Source organism: Hesperophylax consimilis, chromosome 25 (assembly GCF_061612785.1).
Source record: "Hesperophylax consimilis isolate HC1 chromosome 25, BYU_Hcon_1.0, whole genome shotgun sequence".
Taxonomy (NCBI): domain Eukaryota; kingdom Metazoa; phylum Arthropoda; class Insecta; order Trichoptera; family Limnephilidae; genus Hesperophylax; species Hesperophylax consimilis.
This window is the reverse complement of record NC_142860.1, coordinates 20,895,766-20,919,347: the sequence shown is the minus strand read 5'-3', so window position 1 is coordinate 20,919,347 and position 23,582 is coordinate 20,895,766. Positions and strand designations below refer to the sequence as shown.

General features: G+C 32.9%; 1 protein-coding gene across 1 annotated transcript in view; it reads right to left on the bottom strand.

Moving 5' to 3' along the window:
- LOC149411658 (facilitated trehalose transporter Tret1-like) overlaps window positions 1-22,745 on the bottom strand; it is a 50,408-nt gene extending 27,663 nt beyond the window's left edge. The window contains exon 1 of the mRNA XM_089646945.1: window positions 22,675-22,745. Coding sequence (XP_089503071.1) covers window positions 22,675-22,720 — 46 coding nt within the window. The 5' untranslated portion in view covers window positions 22,721-22,745. The remainder of the gene's footprint in view (window positions 1-22,674) is intronic.
- Window positions 22,746-23,582: the final 837 nt, after the last annotated feature.

The window sequence follows — 23,582 nt, the reverse complement described above, 5'->3', positions numbered from 1 at the left end:
TAATTTTAACAGTATCTTGATAAAAAAAAACGAAATCTTTTTTCTCCTTCTTCAATTGTCCGGCACAAGTGGGACTCTTTGCGTGTCACACAAAAATACATATCAAAGAAAAACGTTCAACCTTCATTAATACTTAAATAGCGTTTTCCGCCTCTTAAAATTCCGCCACTGTTTAAACGGGCCTAAATTTGCCTAATTTAATGGTCGTCGAGTGCCAAAAATAATTTGGAACATGCAAATTTCATGATCTCACGTCCAGGAAGTTATTAGATGTAATCTTGTTATTTGTCTAAACTTCTTGTAAAACATACACACTAAAGATTGGCGAATCAACTAGTCTTTTCTGTAAACGGTTGGCTGAAAATTCTACTGAAATATAATTATAACAAGGAAAAACTTTTTATTTAAAAATAATAAAGGTCACGCAATTAGAGTTGACCCAAACAACACAAATGTGTATTGAAATGTAAATGTGTATTGATATGTAAATGTGTATTGAAATGTAAATTTGTATTGAAATGTAAATGTGTATTGATATGTAAATGTGTATTGAAATGTAAATGTTTATTGAAATGTAAATGTGTATTGAAATGTAAATGTGTATTAAAAATGCATATTTATGTATTCACTTCCAATAGTGCGAAAAGTTACTGAGAAACAGCCGTTTGTCTTGTTTACGCTTGCTTATTGTTTTTAGCGTGTAAAAGCGATAATGGTGCTGCCACACGCAAAGCTCACATCAACAGATAATATAAAGCACAATAGCGCTCGCCATACAATCCCTTACAGACCCGACACACGTAAAAAGATAACGCGCTATAAGTGTGGTTCTGAACTTCGCTAACCGAATTTATTTTACGTAACCGCTCCCGACGCGATATTTGAAAAGTTATGCGTCCCCCTCTCCGCCGTAAAAAGGAGAGGGGGTCATTTTAATTACGGAGCTACCGACTAAGTTCCGTGTTCCCTTTGACAGCCATGACATAAGCAGCCTAATAATGCATTTCTTATTTATTATGTTAGCTCATATCGTCATGTGTGCTAGTAAATTTAGAAACATAAAAAAAAAACTTTATTTGGCAAACATACTTAACATATATTTAAAATATAAATATAATCAATATTTGAATTTGAAGTAAACAAATTTTCGCCCTTTCAAAATTAATCATATTTTTAATCTCAGTATGTTTATATGGTAATATCATTCGGTTTTTTGATAAAAGTTGGACGGCTTGGACGAAAGTTGAGCCTATTTTACAATAATTTATTATATGTCGCTTTCGTCGATCGGCGTGCGAACTGCGAATTTCCTGATTCGACGGAGAGGTTATGTCAGGTTATGTGAAAATGCGCTATTTACGCGCAGATTGTTTAAAATCTAAAAAGTTTATAAATAGCATTTATAATTATATAGTTGGCGGCATCATCATCTGAGGATGAGCTGTCCAACAGATCCAGCAATAGGCGACAAGTATCATCCATTTCGAAAACGTGCTCAAGCTGTCAGTAAGTAAAGTTGTCACTTTGACAGATGAAATTATGTTCCTCGGCCGCTCTCGAATTCAACTGACCCCCTCTCCTACCATAGGAAGAAATATTTGACAGCGTCGTGTGTCGGTAGAAAAGATGATGCGCTGTACATTAACTTTTGATGTGAGCTTTGCGTCTGGCAGCAGCTTCAGTGTTTGGATTTAGTTTGGAATTAGTTGTTGAATATTCAAAAAAAAATACAGTGCGTTCCTTTTATTATAAATTAGCTGAAGTCTCCAGCGTTGCCCAGGCTTTACCCATTCATTTTGAAAATCAGATGTAAACTACAATTTTCCTATTTTGAACGTCAAGTGCGCAAAATTTCATCAAAGAAGTATTAAAATTCCGCTTTAAAGGGTTCGAAAATGGGGTGGGGGTCATTTTTCAAAAGCTCTTGTACACTTCTAAACTTCTTGTTTTGAATATCAGGTGTGCAAAATTTCATCAATCTCAGATGACAAACAAAAAAACCCACAGCCATCTTTTTATACGCAGGTGTATAGAGATACATAAATTATTTCGGACAAAGAACACGAACAAACGTTTTTTCTTTAATCAAATTTGGCAGAATGAATATCAAACATACCAATGAACTAAATTTTGCTTAGAATTTAAGTTTCATTTTCAAAATTGTAACACATAATGGGAAAAATTGAGTTACCTGTAATATATATATATATATTTTTTAATTGGAACTGATTTTTCAAGAATTCAAACTATCCCGTGATTTTTCACTGGTCTGCGCTAGTTATTTTGTAAAATTGAATACCCCTGATTGACTGTGTATATATTTATTTGTTTCTAACAACGATATGACGGGTTAACCCCAACGTATGTAACTCATATCAAAATAAAATAATCAATGTCAACAACGATTTATTTATAGCGTTCAATGTTTTATTGCAGTGTTTTAGCAAAATTATATCAAAATTAATCTTGAAACGTCATCAAACAGAATTGAAAAATTTGATAATAACGATGAGTCTCTTATTTATTGAAAAAAAAACTTTATTTTGAATAAGATAAAATATCTGGAATTATTTTGTTATCAGGGTCAAATATATAATTTTTATCCGACTTGTAATAAACATAATATATTTCGTTTTATCGGTATTAAAAAAAACAATTAAAATGCCAATAGCGATAATTATTACTTAACGACTACGTATCAAATAATTTATTTACGATATCTTCTCAGTATTTGTGATACGTAGGTGATTTCACAGCTTCTTAGGGGTAAACACAAATGACTAGAACACATACCTACAGGTAATTCATTTGAATGAGGACACTTTTAATGTATGTAGGTATTTTTGACACTTCGATAGAATGGAAGAATATAAGTAAACACTTTAAATTTAGGACGGTTTGTTTCGGAGAATTCGAACAATTCATCAAATTTCAACGTTCATTTTCAAGTTCTGTGAAAGATTTTTTCAATTTCTGTTTTTTATTTCAGTTCTGTCAAGCAACTAGCCTATAATGATCCAATAACAGAACTTGAATACTACGGGGCGTTAAGGCGAAGCTTAGTGCTAAATCACTATTTTGATTAATCTTTATAACGAATTGATGTACATTATGAATATCAAAAAATATGCTTTAGATAAATTGAAGGTTTTCCTACCGTTTCGCTTGAGTAGAATACAAATAAAAAATAAATTAATCAATAAAAAATGTAAATGTAAAATACTATTTTTTTTTTCAAAAGAAATGTATGAACGTGTAAAGGAAACAACTTAAAAAATACAATATTATAGCAAAGATTATCTGTGACAGTTTCACTTGATTAACTTTTTTGCTTTCTTATAAAATTATTTACAAAATAAATAAAAACCAGTTTTGTGATTGAAATTGAACATTTCTAGACTCCGTTTGTCAAGCGATTTTAATACCTATTACCTACGATATAAGGTATGCCAAGAATATACACATTTTTGGCTTGTAGCTTCCTCTTAAGGGACAACGTAAGTCAGATATGACTTTTGAAAAAAGAGCAATTCGTTTAATAGATTCCCCTTTGGTATGGACGAATTCTGAACTCTATCTAAATTTGTATGGAAAACCTACACCTCTGCCATAGGTCAATCCAAGTGGTTCGCTACGTTTACAGTCTTAGCAGGGGTGTCCGGGTTCGTGGTTGAGGTTTGTTTAGATCTTGGCGATGAATGCGTCTGGCTAACAACTCTCTTAACACTCCTGTTATATCCTGGTATAGGAACGCACGAGGGACAAAGAAAGAAACATATTTTTTATACAAATAGATTTTTAAAATTTTCAGTAAATGATTGGGTTAGTTTAGTTACATCTGTAAAAGTCCTGTTTCCTTATTGAGACGCACTGTAATTGTGTAATGTCGATGACAGTGAACCTGATATGAATGAATTATCTGTTGACATTCAATTGTACTATGGGTCGGTATTATTATGTTTTCAGAAAGCAAACATGTTATGCATTCAATTATTGTTGTGTTACAATCGTTAACACATTAATCCTTCATTATACGGGTGACGAAGAGAATACAAATTGCGTATCATTTAATTTAGATTCTAAAAGATATAATTAATTAAGGATGCATTGATTGTCTACGAGTTCTAGTGAGACATTTCATTACAAATAGGATGTCTATAGTAAGTCTATCCGCTTCAGGAAGAAGGTTAACTCAAGTTCCTTCCGTAAACCTAAAGGAAGTTACCTGTCGAGGTGACACGTTCTTCGGAATCTTCTGCGAATTAAACATCAGATTTCTTATAGGATTATAATGTCGGCATCTTCAGTCGGAAGTTGCGAGTTCAAATCCCGGAGTGAATACCAACAATCAGAATCAGAAAGTTGCTTGAAACGACTATAGCCGTGTTGACCAGATATGAATTGCCAGGTTATTCCCCACCTTCCTCTTCGCCATCGAATTTCCCCTCCTCACTACCTTAAACATACCCTTATTGAGGATGCCAATAGGGTCGTAGTTAGGAGTCTTGGAAGCCACTAACGTTAATGATGATCAATCACAATCATATCGATTCTATGCAGGTTTAATTAGAGAGATGGTTCGCCGTACAACTCTGTCTTGGCACACAGATCTTGCTAAATTCACATTCATACACACTTTTCTGTTATTCAGACACATTAATTATTTAATGGATGTATTTGTACAGCGCCTGGGGTAATTTTTCACGAAAACGCACTATATAAATTAGCCACATATTATTATTATTCATTTATCATTCGTTTTAGCGTCATATATTCTTCTTTTTTTTCCTTTATTTTTTCCCAATTTTTACATTAATTAATGTAATTACAAACAATATTATATAAATCAATACAAATAATGGGAACCCACTAAGGCGCAGCCTGTGCGTGGGTAATATGGTTCCATGATAACACAGTGATAATTCAACACACTTTTAAAAAGTGATATAAAGTCATTAGAAACGATGAATTTTTTTTTGTTTACCTAACCTACCCTACTTAACCCAGTTAATAAAGTTTTTGTTTCATATCCGGTCACCGGTAATATATATAAGCTATTATATTATTGTACCTAGAAATAAACAAACTACGGGCATATAAAACAAAAACAAGATTACATTTTTGTCTGAGCGGTTTGTATAAAAAGTGTTTACAATAATGTATAGTGAAGTTATAAGTGTTTAGTTTAATATATTGTGAATATTTTATGAGAAACATAAATTGATACAAATTAAATACAAAAAGTTTCAACTTCTGTATCGAAAAGCCATAATTTTAATTCTTTTAAAAATTGAAGAAGTTTAGTAATCACTTGAATATTTTTCGTTAAAAGATTGAAAGTACGAGGTCCAATGAAACTGCAGTGTGTTTGCATTTGTTTTGTGTTCGTTTGGGGAGTATAAAATACATTATTATTTCTAATGTTGATTCTGTTTTCATTTATTTTTGTTTTCAAAGATGTATTTCATAGTTTACAAAATAAATAGTTTACGGAGACAGAATAGTTTAGATTCTTTGTATAACTCATCTGTTGAAAATGAGTTTTCTCCTTAAAAAAAATGAAAATTCTCCTTACAATCTTTTTGCAGTTTATCCTCACTTTTCCTTAAAAGAGCAAGCAAGTTGTTAGAACAAGCTGCAGAGAGATATCGTTTTACGAAGTCATTTAACAAAGCCAATCAACCCAATAAGTCAATTATTCTTCCTCGTAGACGTCCATTTCTCTGGGTACATTTAGGTTACTTCCTCTTCTTTGTTAATTTATTAACAGGTCGATTATGAACCAACTAGCTGTGCTAATTGTTTCATCCACATCTCGGCTGACTCGGCGAAGTCTTTAAATTTGAAAAAATTATTTATCCCTCTCTAAACCAAAATCTTCTTTTATTTCTTATACGATTTGATAGTAGGTACATAATACAGTTCTGCAAACCGTTGCCTTACTTTGGCGAACTTTTCTTTTCTGCACAGAATCTAGGCATTTCAATGGGCGCTCTGCGGGGGTCAACGCTATAGTTTATTCGAAGAATTCTCGAACGCTCCGCTTCAAGCTTGTCGAAATGATACCCAAATTTTATGTTAGAGCAAGTCTATCAACTTGGATGTCTATGAAAATATATTGTGATCAACGAATACCCGCTCCATTCATTCTCCAGCGATGAGGTCCACTTGGCTCAGGGCTACTTTTAAGGGTGTCTGTGAAACCTCTCACAGTCCCCAAGATGAAGGACTGGGTTTTTTCATATGAAGAAAGAGGTTACTGAACGAGGGTGCTCGCTATAATGGTATCCAAACCCGTACAGAGTTTAAAAATCACATCACATTGTTATCAAGTGTTTATGGTACCATTGAGGAGTCGACACGTATCCTTAAAGAATTACTGACATTGATTACTGAAAGGATTTGATACATCTGTGGTATAATGCATTTTGTGCAATAAAGTGGTCACTGCACTTCAATGCCAAGTGGAGTGACCACTATATTGCACAAAATACATTATATCACAGAAGTATCAAGTTTTTATGGTACCATCAAAGGGTCGACACGTATCTTTACAAAATTACTGACATTGATTACTGAAGGATTCGATACATCTGTGATATAATGCATTTTGTGCAGTGAAGTGGTGACTGCACTTGGTATTGAATTTGAAGAATTAGTACATATTTGATTTACAAAAAACTTTTAACTGTTTTATTGGAAAAGAGCGTGTAGCTCATACTTGAGCATTAGAAGCAGAGACTTAAATACCCAAAAATGAGTGGGATAATATAATACCTGCTTTGGACAACATTATGTAAAGGATTTAAGGTAGTCGATTGTGGAAGAATATAGCTGAGGAGTAAGGCTTTCGACTAGTAATCCAGAGGTCGAAAGTTCAAATCTTGGCGAGCGAAGTAAATTTCGTTTGATTAATTTGTATATTTCACAATGTAATCATTTAAAATAACATATGGTATTTTTGTGGCATTTTCCAGATTGGAAGATACTCTCAATATTGCCCTGATATAAGACCTTCATTCTGAATTGATCCGTTGCTTGAAATGGCTTTAGCCATGTTTGGTGAACCGATCTGAAAAGCTAGGTACTTCCCCACCCCACTACCTTCAGTCTCACAACATATCCCAATTAGGGATGCTATAGTACCAATGGCTCAAGACGGTTTGGAGCAGTTGAGACTATTGTGCGGTATTCACATAAAAAATGCGATTCTGGATGACGGTTTACCGGGAGAATACTAATAATATATTTAATATATTGCTAAAAATATTATAGATTCTGTAAATACAGGGTTTTCCAATAAGAGGTGTTATTTTGATATTCAATCGTAAAATATCAATGGTTTCGTTGCTTGTGTGGCACGTAGCGCCGTTTTGTTGAAAGTAAACGTTGTCCAGATCAATACTATCCAATTTTGGCCATGAAAAATCATTAATCATCTCTCGATAGTGCAATCCATTCACCGTAACTGTTGCTCCAGCCTCATTTTCTAAAAAGTAAGGTCCAATGACTCTGCCGGACCATAAACCGCACCAAACAGTCACACGTTGAGGATAAAGAGGCTTTTCAAAAATAACTCTTGGGTTTTCCGAGCCCCAGATGCGACAATTTTGCTTGTTGACGAAGCCACTGAGGTGAAAATGGGCCTCAAAACTCAATATGATTTGCATTTGATTCACTCAAGTGAATTTTAATAATTTCAATGCGTTGTTAAAGCGTGTATCGTTCCATTTTTATTAATGACGTAGTTTTTACTTGTCAAATGTCAAAAAATGACAGCTTTAAAAGTAACATCTACCGAAATAGCGGTATTAGCGCCATTCAAAATAACACCTCTTATTGGAAAACCCTGTATTATAGACAGTGTTTATTATTGGTTGTGAACGCGTGACGCGTGTTTCTGTTCAGAGTTACAATATTTTAGAGATCTGTAGATGGTCATATTAAAAACCAACGGTTATGTTATAACAAACACCTCTGAAATAGGTCACCGCAAGTGGTTTGCAACGTTTGCTGATTTAGCAGGGGTGCCCGGGTTCATCGGGTGAAGTGTGTTCAGGTTGCGCCTGCACACCAACTGCGTGGCGTGTCAGATCGAGAGAGACTGGTTTGGGGCTCCTTCCCAGAACTGCCACCCACACAGCATCCCAAAAGATTACATAGGCCCTGAAGGAAATTATTTTCCTCAAGGTTTCCTGTATGGGGTTAATCTAAAAAAACTAACAACTGTTTACTTGTATATCTGTAAATATGTTTGAAATTGTAGGTATGAAAAAAAAGGTATAAACTATGATTTCCATATGGTTTTCATGTGAGGTTCGAGGTTATATATGAACTAACTAACCATCACGCCGTTTCCCCGCAGGGGTAGGCAGAGAGGACGGACCGCCAAACAACTCGGTCTTGGCACACACTTCTTGCCTCATTCACATTCATACATCGTCTCATACATACTCTTCTATTATTCTGACTCTTGACATGGCCCGACTCTAGTATCTGATTCACTTGATCGTGCCATGTCTTCCTCGGGCGTCCCCGACTTCTGCTACCATTCGCATTTGCATCATATATCCTCCTTACACTCCTATCTTCGCTCATTCGCTCTACATGCCCAAATCATCTAAGCGTCCCTTTCTTAATCTTACTCATTACGCTTACATCAGCCTTGCACTCTTTGCGGATCTCCACATTCCTCACACGATCAAACATGGTTTTACCACACATACGCCTCAGGGATCTCATTTCAACAGAATTCAATCTACTTTCATCCTTTCTTTTCCAGTTCCATGCCTCACTTCCATACATCAAGGTAGGTACCAGCACTCCGTTGTGGACTGCTAACTTCGCTTCTTTGGACAGTTTTTTGTTAGCGCCAACGGCGTTCAGTCCTCCATTAACGGAATTACCTGCATTTACCCTTCTTTCAATATCTCTGTCAGCCTTCCCATCTCTCGTAAACATACTTCCTAAATACACAAACTCATCCACCTGCTCCAAGTATTCCTCATTCACAATTATATTGCACACTGTTTTCGTACTCTCTCTTTCAAACACCATTACTTTAGACTTACTTACATTCATCATTAACTCATTCTTCATGCATACTTCGTTCATCCTAGACACGAGAGACTGTAGAACTTCTATACTATTAGAAATCAGCACCGCATCATCAGCATACAACAGGCAACATACTTTCAAATTATTCAAATTCGCGCCCAATCCCACCTCTTTCAATTCTTGCATACAATTATCCATGTATAGATTGAATAACCACGGTGACATTACGCAGCCTTGTTTAACACCTTTTGTGATATCAAACCACCCCGTAAAACCACCGTTTACCCTAACACATGCAACGCTTCCCTCATACAGAGACGCAATTGCCTGAGTCAGATTTGTATTCACTCCGTACTTGGACAACACCTTCCATAGCTTTCTCTTGCCGACTCGGTCGTAAGCTCTTTGTAGATCTACAAAGGCACAGAAAAGTTTCTGATTTTTTCCAGAAACTTCTATTGAACATATGCAATGAGAAGATCTGGTCCATGCACCCCCTTCCACTCGTAAAAGCACCTTTCAAATCCCATATATTATCTTTTGTTTCCTTTCTTACTTACTCTTTCTTACTTACTTTCTTCTTACTCTTTTCTTTCTTACTCTTTCAATCAATTAGATATGAATATCGTGTAAAACTACCTTAAGGAAAGAACTCTGAAAGTACTTAATTATGTTAAAATTAATATTATAAAGAAAAAAAAATCATTTTGTACACATTCATAATATCAAACAATGAACAATAGGCGTAAATGTTTATCTATGAACAATTAGTATTAATACTATAAACATTATTAGCGGTGATTACTGATTATGTAATCAATAATTATTAGACAATAATATATGTTGATATTAAATTACGAAAAATAGAAACGGAATAGATAATAAAAACAATTTGATGTGCGGACTTTTCCACAAATGATCATCTAGTCAATCAACATTATGCAAGTCCATTATATAAGAAAAATAAATACAAAACAATATAAGAACATCACGTCAACTCACCAGAGATCAAATGGGAGAATAATTCACCGACTCCAAATATTTTCATAACAGAGGGTTTGGCTCGGTAGAACTCCTAACAGGGCCTATAAATGCTACTGATTCCTCAACATAAATATTTGAAAAATCTTTCGTTAACCTACATGTATTTAAAATGACTGATTTTTGCATTTTTTATACATACATTTTTTGATAGATCTAATACGCCTAAATTTTTAATGAGAGAGCTAGGTATAGTGCCAGTAGCCGAAAAAACGAATGGTAATATTTTTATAGTCTGAGAAAACCAAATTCTTTTTATCTCATTTCCTAAATCTGTGTATTTTCTTATTTTTCCATTAACAGATTTTTGAATATTACAGAAATTTGGAATAGCGACATCAATGATATAAGTTAGGTATTTTTTTAATTATGTCATGTAAAACTATATCGGGTCTATTATGACTAATCGTTCGGTCTGTTAGTATAGTTTTATAATAATATACATATTTTATAAAATTCGTTTTCTAAAAATAAATTTGGTTCGTATTCATAATATGGTATTATATTAAGGCAGTCAATCGAGTTATGTTTAATTACCAAACTTTGGTGAATTATTTTTAAAACTTGATTGTGCATAAATGTATACTCGGACGGTGCTAATATAGAACATCCCGATATAATATGTCCTATAGTTTCCGGAAAAGCCAAACATTTTCTACATAAATCATCAATTTGATTTGTATCTTTGATTATATGCTTCCTATAATTTTTAGTATTTATGACTCTATACTGAATAGCAAGCATAAATCTTTCTATTTCTGCGCTCAACTCTCCAATACTCAACCATTTGTCTGACGAAAATTTATCAACATACGTTTGGTTGAGATAATTGAAGTGTTTTGCGGGTAAAATTTTATTTGACCAGGAATCTAAAAATTCCTGGTTGGGATTTATAAAAATGTTGGCATTCTCGTCGTATAAATTTAAATATGTAATATTTCTACCTGCCTTGCAAATTATTTTGTGAATTTCTGAGCTATGAGCTTTCCTAAAAAATTTCTTAGCATTTCTACCTGATTATGTTTCAAAGAAGTTATTTTGACCATATCTCTACCTCCTAAATTTCTAGGTAAATTAATTCGTTCTATAGCTGAATTTGGATGATTAAATTATGTTAGCGTAGTTCTAATTAATCGTTCTAAGTTATCTAAATCTGTATTTGACCATTTAATTATGCCAAATGAGTACGTTAATAGAGGTATTGCCCAAGTATTTATTGATTTTACTAATTTTTTAGCAGATTTAGCAGATTTTAGTTTGAAATTTAATCCTAATATCATTTTAATACGAGTATGGTCTAATCTATTTCATTGTGGGTATCCTAAATACTTATAAACCTCATCACTTTTCACACAAGTAATTTGGAAATTTCTTAATATACTCTCGTCCCCATCTACAATTTTGCCTTTCTCTATATGGATCGTTCTACATTTATATAAACCAAAAGTCATTTTGATATCATCTGAAAAGTTTTTAACTACCTCGATCATTTTCTCTAATTGTAATTTATCATGTTATTATTTCATGTTAAAAACGGTTTATTTACAACTTATTTATAATTGTTATAACTAAATACCATTAAAAAAACAATATCTACTAATAGTACGAGAGCCCACGACCAAAATTTTTGTCTCATAGCAATACGGCCAAAACCGCATCAAATCGATAGATACGATTATCCTGAACTCGAAAATACCAATATCAGACATTTTCCGCGTAGCGTTTGATCTGACCGAATTTTCAAAATTGTCAAAGAATTTTACCGAACTGCATCATAGCAATATGTCTGATTTGCAGACTGTAGTTGAATGATAGTTCTGAGATACCGGAAACATATTTTTCAGACGTTAGTGGTGTAGCGCAAACCCGTAAAATCACTTAAAAAAATAAAAAATGAGACAAAAAAAATGTCTCATAGCAATACGTCTGAAAATCTTTTTTATAAGTAAATTTTGGTTATTTGATGCGAACAAAACAATTTTCAGACGGAAATGTGAACGCATTAAATTTTGAGACCGTTTTGAAAATGTTAACAAATTTTACCGATCGGTATCATAGCAATATGTCTGAAAATTGTTGGACATGATAAAATAAGTTGTCCACATGTGCAAAAAATTTATATCGGACAAATTAAGTGTAGCACCTTCTCTATCAGACAACTTTTCGATACTCAGATATCATTTAAAAATCGTATTGAAGCATCTTGAATTTTCTGAGGCTGTTGAAATTAAATACTGATTGATTTGATAGTTTTGGTTTTATTTAAAGCACACTTGAGTAACTTTTACAAAAGAAATAAGTAATGACATCTGTCATCTGTCAAAGTACATATAATAGACAAGGGAGATTCTTGAATATCTATGAAGGCTGTAAATTTAAAAAAACATTTAACAGAGGCGTCGGCCAGGCGACTCCGAAACGTTATTTTCGTTTTTGGGAGTATATGCTACACTTAAAGTGTCTGAAAACAGGTTTTTGGTAATCATGGCAGCAATACGAAAAGTTGAATAAAAATTATCCGTATTGCTATGATACAGGTCGGCTAAATTTGTTGACATTTTCAAAAATGCGCTCAGGCTATATGCTACTCGCAAAATGTCTGAAAACAAACTTTTTCGTAATACAATTATAAAATCTATGTACATTTTCAGTATCAGACGTATTGCTATAATACCGACTGTCTTTTTTTTGACACAGCAGAAATGGCCTCCCACGCAGTTGCTACACTTTCGACCGTTACTACACACCTAGTCGGGTTCAGAATCATACAATCTAACGATTTTATAGGGTTTTTGCCGTATTGCTATGAGACATGGTTTTGGTCGTGGGCTCTCGTACTATAAACGAAGTTCTACAAATTAAAAACATTAAATAAAATGGGTACGCTATTTTTTATTATTATCTCGTTAGAATGTCAAGAGTCGTGTGAGTGTTTTGTATTTGTTGGGAAATTTTTGAGTGGACACTAATTGTCCAATGACTACTTTATCAAACAATAATAATGTAAAAATCTTATCCGTGGATAATGTAAAAATCTTATCTAAAGATAAGATTTTACATTATTATTATTGATAAGTCACAAAGAGATAACCTAATAATTTAAGACGTCGTTGATCGAAGTTAAAACCACATTTTTTTCATAAGAATATTCAAAATATCTGTAAATTAATCATACTACGAGTCGCTATCCGCGTCTGTCTGTTTGTGCGTTTATTTCTTCTAAACTACGCAACAGATTTTTATAGGTTTTCACTATCATTTAGAAAATTTATTCCGAAAGGTTAACATACATAATACAAGCATATTTAATTTACAAAAAGTAGAGAAATGTCGATTAATTATAATCCTTTTTACAGGCTTTTCACTAACATTTAGAGAATTTATTTCGGAAGGTTTATGTATATAATACATGCATACGTTATTTATAGAAAGAAGAGAAAAGTCGATATTTTGTAATGAAGTCGTAAAAATATATTTTCGGGCACTACATTGCTAACGCTGGCTAAACCTTATGAGATATATCAAAATGACATACTACGGAATTGTATATATTAATAAGGCCTACAGAAAAGTCCTCAATGGTGTATACCTATCTCATAAGGATAACCCCCAGTAATGCCGGGTACACGTTAGCCAGTTCATTAAAAAGGATTAAAAATGATCTAAAAAAATATTGATGTATTTGATTTGAAAAATAACGCAAAACGATAAGAAGTTAAAATAGATAAACCATTTGATTTATTAAATCGTACTCGTAAAATTTGTACTGAAAACGAATTTTCATTTTACGTAAATAAAAATTAAAATGCTAATATTAAAAATTTCACAAATGCAGTGAGTTTCCTTTTATAGTAATTAAGTTGAATCAAAAGGTTTTATTTAAAAATATTTAGCGTGACCAGCGATCCCGAATTTTTACCTAATGAACAAACCGCATGATGCCAAAAACATCCCGACCCGAACAAGATAATTTATGACTTTTATTTTTAAAATTGTCAATGGTATTATAGACAGCCCTGATATATTAAGCCTAATTACCTTCCATATACCCACTAGAACCACTCGATCCAAAATTCTTTTTAATTTTAATAACAATATCAGGACTGCGTCATTTAGAAACTCCCTTATACCTAGATTGCATGCAGTTGGCAATGCTTTCTCAGAAGTAGTAGATGTGTTCAACTGCACGGAATATAGCTATAAGAAGGCTATAATAACATACCTCTGTCGTAATTATCAATGTTATTAGGCATAAAACCATTCTATTCATAAGTTATCACAGAACCTAAACAATGCACTTACATCAGATATCAGACAGAAGTGTGTTATCTAATAATTTTATATACTTAATTAAAACTATAATTTTTCCCAAAATTGTTATGAGATGTCTTACTGACAGCCCTGATTCAATAGAGCTAACTCTTAGTTCTCAGCAAATTCAACCAAATTCAATATTGAAGGTAACAATAACCTCAATACTAAACTACTGTATGGATTGAAAATAAAAATGCTAATGTACCTATGTATACCAGATGTTATTTTTGTTTAATTTTCAACATAATTTCTCAGTAATTATTCTGTTTAACATAATACTGTTTCGCTCCTGTGAACCACTGTAAACATAAATCATGTATATTGTAAAAGCCTTTTACGGCGTCTAAATAAATAAATAAATAAAGAACAAGTTATTAAAGAAACTGTCCAATTGGTAAATTACTAATAAAGAAGGGTAATTGAAAACGTCATCACTGAAATCTGTAGTACTTTTGTAAACAAATGCACAATTCCCAGATGGGAATAAATATATCACGGACAATAACAACAAATAGCATGTTGCCAAATACGTTCCGGCCAGAAAATAACAAAGTGAGATAAAAATAACAGCGTAAGTCGTTGAAGAAACTATTTAATTCGCTAGCCGCAAATGCACAGATAATAATGGTCAATTATAGACGGGAGATTTAAAATTTAAATTCCGCACGTAGGTACCCTTCCAATTGTAACTTTGAAAGTAGACAGCTTTGCCAAAATTCAAATGTTTCTAAAAAATAAAGAACAATAAACTCACATAACCCTACATTTTCGCATCTAAGTAACAAATGAACGAAAGAACTGTATTTAAACATTTAAAAATTTCTTTGTTTCTATAAAATTTACATTAACACTAGACATCAAAGTTAAGATTGCGAAAGTTTCTTCAAAGCGCGGTTTTTCACAACCTCTGAGTAATTACTTGCCAAGTAACTAATTGCAGGATTAAAAGGGTGGTAAAAACAGACATTTACTTCACGGGTAGCGTTACTCGGCGGTGGTGAGACGCTACTCGAAGAGAAGACAGTTTTTTCACAGGTGGTAAAATATTACTATAGTAAGGTAGTTTGTTTTGAGTCGGGAGGTCACATTTTCGATTCTTGATTACTAAGGACGGGTTGTTTCGGAGAATCTGAACAATTCATCAAATTTCAACGTTCATTTTCAAGTTCTGTGAAAGGTTTTTTCAAGTTCTGTTTTTATTTCAGTTTTGTCAAGCAACTAGCCAACAATGATATAATAACAGAACTTGAATAAGTCTTTCACAGAACCCGAAAATGAACGTTGAAATTTGATGAATTGTTCAGATTCTCCGAAACAACCCGTCCTTAATATTTACATTTCTAAATTATTTAAGCGCAGAATCATGGGATATTAAATTGTAGAATTTGTGAATTGAAAGTATTTATAACATATCTGTCTCAGAATCACTGCCTTTCAAAAACAAATAATGTTAACAATTGTCTTTACAATATTATTTTATTTTTTGTTGAAAATTTATAGATACGTCAGAAAATTAATGAACACAATAACATTGAAAAATCATATGTCAAAATTGTAAACAAAAGAAATACACATTTTGAATATAGAGTTATTAATTAACTAATACAGTGTAGGTACCTACTTTATCGCTTTTCTTATTTTTTCAAAAAATCAGTGCCAATTTTAAAAATTAAATTTTCATTGATCGCGAATAATTTCACATCACATCACAAATAACCGACATTAGTGTAATACTGTGATAGAAGTTTTAGCTAGCAAATCATCAATCCTTCAACGCCTAGGTGGGAGAACCCGACGCTTTGGACTGCTCGTACTGTGATTCTTCCTCCTGCTTGAGCCAAAGTTTCGGATATCCTTGAGGTGTTCATCATCATGACAGTTTATAAATGCAAGGCTATCGGCGTTGGCTCACGAGATAGGAAACGCAATAATACTACAAAATTCAGATAACGTCAGCTTTAAGTGAGTTAGAATCTTGAGTACGTTCTGTAATAATCTAATATACAAATTGTAGTAAATGTATAAATTCTATAGTGTCATTAATTAAAGAATCACTCAGAATTTGTTTCTAGATCTAGACCTGTCGTTGGCTGAGTTAATGTCCCCCTAGTGAGGAGGACTAAGAAATACAATTTACTATTCATATATTTAATATCATATTTTGTTTGTACAATGTTTAAATAGTCGCTATAGAAAAAAATAAAATAAATTCCTCGGCTCGCTAAGTCATCCATCGAACAAAACCAACATTTTCCGCTTACTGTGGGGGTAGGAGATTTTTTAATATTATCAGGTTATTCGCAACCCGAGAGTGTACGTCTTTTAAAAAAAATTAAAACACAGATTCGTTTTATAATAAATGTAGAGTATTTTAACGAAAAAAAAAATAGAAATGAGAGATGAAGAGATGATTATGAGAGCTCTGAAGGAGTAGTAACCATCTGTTACTTATTCCAGGGCGGGTAAGCGGTGGATATTAAAAATCTTAAATCTTCTAAACTTCTTCACCGAATGTTTTAAAATTTTGACACAATGTTGCATTTAAATAAGCGATTGGTAAAAACGTGCTTTCTTTGAAAAACAGCGCCATCTGTTGGACGTGAAGCAACACACGCTATTGTTTTTATATCTGCATGGACAGACTGGGCCATAGCAACGCGTGACGAGGTACAGCTAGTTTTTAACAAATTCAATAAAATATTTTTTTTTTCTGCTGTAATAACATTATGATTTTGTGTGCTTGAAATATTAATTTTCTACGCCTGCTGTTGAATGTTGCTTACACTACTTCATAACTCATGTCGTCATGATTCCCACATTATTTTAGAGATTTGTTAGAGCAAATTGAACCGTAGGTGCGTCCAATACTCCAGGGCAGCGCGTCGTATATCATTGTGTACGGCTTCTTCACTTACGTCGTTAAAATTCTGACTATATTTTACTGTATTGTGTTGTAAGGAAGATTTAAAAAAATGTATATATAACAATATTTTTATATTAATTCAAGATTGTTCTTGAATTTATTTTAGGAAGGTTAAAATAGGTACGAAAAAATTTTAATGTATATATTTTACTTCTTTTTTTGTGACCATGAATTATTGGCAAAGTATAACACAAAAGAACTATGAAACACTCCAGTCATTTGATGCAACATTATAGACTGTCCAACATAATTATATTATTAGTTTAGAAATCAGTAACTTGGTTGCGGAATAATAATTGGTTGTAGAATAATATAATGATTTATGATTTTACCTCAAGCATTGCAAACTATTACAAAAAATGTGGGTACCTACGCTTTTAGGTTCTAAACAGGTGTGTAATTTTTCAAGTGAAACATCTTTTGGTGCGCTTAGCGGTCGTAGAACTGATTCGTGATTCGTCGGCTCTTTCCGCCCTAACGTTTGATATGTGCTTTATTTTTTATATGTGCTTTATGACGAGCTCTCAGCGTTAAAGCAAACATGTTCAGTAGAAGATGTCGCCTTTGCAGTACCGCAGTAAAAAGGACGCTCTTTCTTTCCTTCTGCGCAACGTTGTACACGTGCGAACTATGGGCAAACTACAAAAAGAGTAGTATAGAAAGACTACGGGTCCAATACAACAACGCCTTCCGCACAATGTTTTGTCTCCCCAGATACTGCAGCGCTTCCCGTATGTTCACGGAGGGGCGAGTTCCCGGATATGCAGCCCTTATTAGATCCAGGGTGGCAGGAATGAGGGAAAGGATAAGAAGCTCTGGAAATATCCTCACTATGGAAGCCCGCCTCACTCCATCCTCCAGCATTGACGCACACTGGAGAAAAATACTAGCGCCTAATATAGTCACGGCTCCCTAAAGGCTTAAACTTTCTATTATTCTATTAATTTTATCATTTTATTTTCAATTTATTCTGTTTTTTTTTTCTTTATTTTTCTGTTCTATTTTTTTGTTTTAGATCATATATTTTTTTTATATCTATATGGAATGTGTGGGACTGCACTAACCTATTATTTTATTATTATTATTTTTTGGGTATATTTTAACAATAATTAGTGAAATTTTTTAATTACCGAAAATGAATTGTATACTTTCATTTTCACTTCCTATTTTCATCCATCAATTTTAAATCCTTCAGTTAAAATCTATTTCGATATTTCACATCCGCCAAGCGTCCCGTGACGATTATTTAAAACTAATTATATTGAATTTGTTCTTCTGGGGAAACCTATATCAATGGAGAAATTATTTTTGATTAATTGGTGCCGCCGCTGCGTCCTCATTTCTGAAATATTTTTTTGTAATCTAATTTATCTCGCGAACAAGTATGTTTATAATTTTCTCTTTAACAAATCAAAACTAAATTTTTTTCTCAAACCATAAGATTTGTAAGTAGGTACTATCAACATTTTACGTAAAAATTTTGTGAATCAAATAAGAAATTACACAATTGGACAGAAAAAATAACAATTCCTTTTCAAACTTTCTTTGGTTGTTAATTAGGTACCATAATATTGATTATTCAAATTTGACAGCTTGCAGTAGGAATCACGAACATGCGACTCTTTGTCGGGATAAAAATGTAGTATCCAACACGGCCACCATCTTGAATCGGAACCGGAACGTAACAAACAAATTTATAGACAGACGAAAAGACAAACGGTCAATAACACAACCGGTAAATAACACATCTGCCCTGATGATGGACACTGCAATGCTGTCCGAAACGTTGGCTAAAGAAGGAGTTAGCGCAACACGGCATAATACCCCAAAAACAAATAATAAAAAAAAAACGAACGGTCAAGTTTAAGCAGGAATTCGCTACACTCAGTCAAAAACTATAAGTCGGGATTTATTTCAGTGCAAAAATTCTGATACTAACTACCATATGTATTACTCATTGCCGAGAATACGAAACCGGGTAACATGTACATTGTATTTTCATTATTATTAACTCCACTGTCCGTTACAACAGATGAAAAATCAGCTTTATAAGTTTTAAAGTCAACAATCAACAAAACAAACATAAAAGACAAAGTAAAGTATTTTTATCCACGAACAGATTATCAAAGAATTACTGCGAAATCATTTCTTTTTATACGAAAACACATCTATAATGGTTTTAAAACTTGGCCACATAAATGATTCCAAAACATTTATTTTTGTCACAAACGATTCAACTGATTAATGAAATTAGTTTTAATTTTAAATATGTTTTGCAAACGAAATATAAATTCAAAACAAAAACAATACTAGAATAATTCTGGTAAAATTTACGTAGCACGCACAAATAATTTAAATAACACTGCGTTTCAACTTCATTACTACAAGTATTTAACTATTACTTCGAGGGAGATGGTAAAAAGTTACATTAAAGTTATTTTTTTTTCAAAAAAGTTAAAAGTTTACAATACAAGGACCATATTGGCCATTATTCAATTTAATAAATTATTATAAGCAACAATTAGTCGCCTATAATATCAATACAAATTGAAAATATCTCCCGAGTAAAAATAAATGCCACAGACGAGATTTGAACCCATGCCTTCTGATGTCCGGTCAGACGCTCTGGACAACTGAGCCACGTCGGCTTATTTCCAACACGCCAAATAATTCAATATGTCCTAGTACTTCAATCAACAATTACTACTTATTATATTTTTTCCACCTGTAAACAACCAACTTTATTTTTGTAGGAAAGGCTGTGTTATTTTTACTCGGGAGATATTTTCAATTTGTATTGATATTACAGACGACTAATTATTGCTTATAATAATTTATTATCCTTTGAGCTCTGGATAAAAATTTTGTCTTATAAACATTAGTTTATCACTAGTATGATATGACATTTTCCCGAAGGTTCCACCTCAATCTAAATTGCCCAAGTTATTTATGTAATTGAAACTATGAACGTAATAACTCATTTTGTACATGTGTCTCTATCTCTGCAAGTTACTCTATGAATGGAAGCGTAATTAGTAAGATTAAGAAAAGGATAAAGGAGTGTAACAAGAATGTATAAAGCTAATGTTAGTGGTAGAAAAAGCCCGGGACGCCTGAGGAAGACATGGCATGATCAAGTGAATCAGATACTTGAGTCTGGTTATGTCAAGAATCGGGTTAACAGGAGAGTACGTATGAATGAGATAAGGAGTAAGTGCCAAGACTGAGTTGTTTGGCGGTCTGTCCTCTCTGCCTACCCCTGCGCGGAAACGGTGTGATGGTTAGTTAGTTATCCGTCGAAAAACCGTCGAAACAACTGAAAATTTGATCCAATTAATCGGTTTTAAATACCTAGGCACGTATGTAATTTTTCGTTTAAAACCATAACTCACAACAGAGTTATCATAATAAAACGTATCGTATCACTTGTGCAATTATCAGAACATATATGGCAAACATTGTCAAATAAGAAAATATCTGTCGTTTTTCTTAAATTGAAAGGTAATTATTTTGAAATTAAAGTATAAGACGATTCGTAATTCTTAGCAATGACAATTGATGAAGTGGCGACATTTTGACGAATTATATATAAACTTAATAAAAGTGGCATATATGAATCAAAATGTGACCACGCCGACTGCAACGCTACTTATATTGGACAGACGGGAAGGGCTTTTTCAACTAGATTCAAAGAACATATAAGATGTTATAATAATAAAAGCACCTTTTAAAAATTCACAGAACATCTCTTAGTAAATAATCACGTCCCGCTTGACAACAATGAACTTAAACCCTTGCACATAGAAAGAAAGGGCCTTAGATTACCCTAATATAACATTAATTAATAAAGTAAGGAAAATTATTTATTCCCCGCTTCTAAGTATGTTCACAAAACCTAAACAATATAACACATTTAAATAAATTAATAACTGCTACATCATTATTGAACAATTAAGAAAACATTTATGTGGGGAAAACAGACTTCAAAATACCCCCACAGAATATGAAATCTATTGTCACAATTATTTTTATCAGTAAATTGGTTTAACCGGTAATAAATCATTTTAAATTTGGGAGGGGGTAAAATAGAATCATATTAATAAGTCGTCTAAACGTGGCTAAACCACAGTTTGAAAATGGCATTGAAAGCCGAAACAGCTGTAACAATAACAAAAACCAAAAAATACTTACAGAACTTAAAAATTATATTATTAAATTTGATTATAATTAAATTTAAAAAAAAAATAAATGGAGTTCTATGAATTAAACACAAAAACAATAAATATATATCCACTTTAGAAAGAAATATGTTTTTTATTGAACGTATTATGCCGGTTTAAAAAATGTTTTTGTCTACAACTATTTTTAAATTTAGTAAAGGAAAACCAATCTAACAAATGAAAATAAACAGTTTTCTCTAAAATGTTTCAACATCTATTTAAAGAATTCGCAATTTAGGGCCAGTTGTCACACGATTTGAACAATTCACCAATTTTAATATTCTGTAAAGGTTCTATTCAATTGTATTATTATTGTTTGCCAATTGTTTCACACAGCTGAAATAATAACAAAACTTAAAAAATAGCGCAGAAATTTGACGAATTGTTCATATTCTGTGAAAACTGGCTCAAAGTATTATTTAATGAAAAAACTACCACTAGCCATAAATGCAAATGTTTTATTTTCATATCAGAACACCTTATCAATAAAACAAATCACTTTTTTGTCAACAACGTCCAATTTGATATATTTACAGTAACACGTGTTATTGTTATCGGTGAAAAAAAATTTAGCAATGAAAAAAACACTATTCTATCATACACTATAAGAAGTAACTATTTTCTTTAAAATTATTTCAATATTATTTTAATATCACGACAATAATATTAATACTTTTTAACAGCTGTTGTCTAACCTTGCTTGGTAAAATATATTCCGATATTTAATATTGAACACTTATTTCGATATATATTAATATCACGAACACTTTATAACTCAATAATAACTTTTAACAACTGCTGTCTGAACATAGTCTGAAATTTTCACATTATCAGTTCCAATTTTGAAAATGATATTTGAATTCAAAACAAATTTGAGTTCATTCTACAGACAACCGAAATTAGTATTTTTTTATGTTGAAATAATAACACTTTTAAAATATATCACTTTTTGAGATCAAATTGTTTAATTTGACCGTTTTAAATAAATTTGAATCTGATGTACAAAAGTTCCTACCTGATATTATTAAAACTTATAATCATCTAAAATAAGAACACTTTTCAAATGTTTCACTTTTTGACAGCTGTCAAATCTGACAACTAAATGAGAATGTGACTTACCTGCCCCGGCCGCCATGTATTGGCGCCATTTCTGTCCGGGTTCCATGTTGTACCTCCGTTCGGCTTGGAGCACGGGCTGATACAGGCAGGTTTCTGCCGCCCTATCTTCCAGAGCCAGACCAGCTGCCATTGGCCGCCTATCAGAGCGGCAAACGTCACCGGTGACGGAAAACGCGCGAAAATCTCGCGGCTGTTCGAAACGTCAGATGGTTTTTGGCGCGCTTTGTGCAAACGTCAATTTTGACAGTTGAAAATCGTTAAGTTTTATGTAGATTTTTAGAATAATGCCTTCCAAAGCCAGGTTTCCAAGGATTTCAACTGGAAAAAACATATATATTAATTAAAAAAGGGAAGCTTAGATGGTTTGGTTATATGTATCGCAAAACGGAGTGTAATGCGAGTACAATATGACGCGGAAGTGAATGCTTTAAGAAGTCAGAAATGCCCGAGGGAGACATGGCGTGACCAAGTGAATCAAATACAAGACCAAATAGTTAGACCATGTCAAGAATCAGAACAACTGAATAGTTTATGAATGAGTGAGCAAGGAGTGTGTGCTAAGACATAGTTGTATAGCGCTCTATCCCTTTCTCATACCCCCGCAGGAAAACGGCGTGATGGTTAGTTAGTTAATTCTCTCGAAACAGTTAGATTATTCCACCTTTTTTTAAATACGATAATCTCGTGTTTGATGCCTTCTAGCTAATGATTCTAAATATCCATACAAATTGAAAATATCTCCGAGTAAAAACAAATGCCGCCAACGGAAACTGAACCCCCACATTCTGATTGCTGGTAAGGTGCTACGTCGACTTATTCACAACCCGTCAAATAATTCAATATGTACTAGTATTTCAATCAACAATTATTGCGTAATATATTTTTTCCACCTGTAAACAACCAAGTTT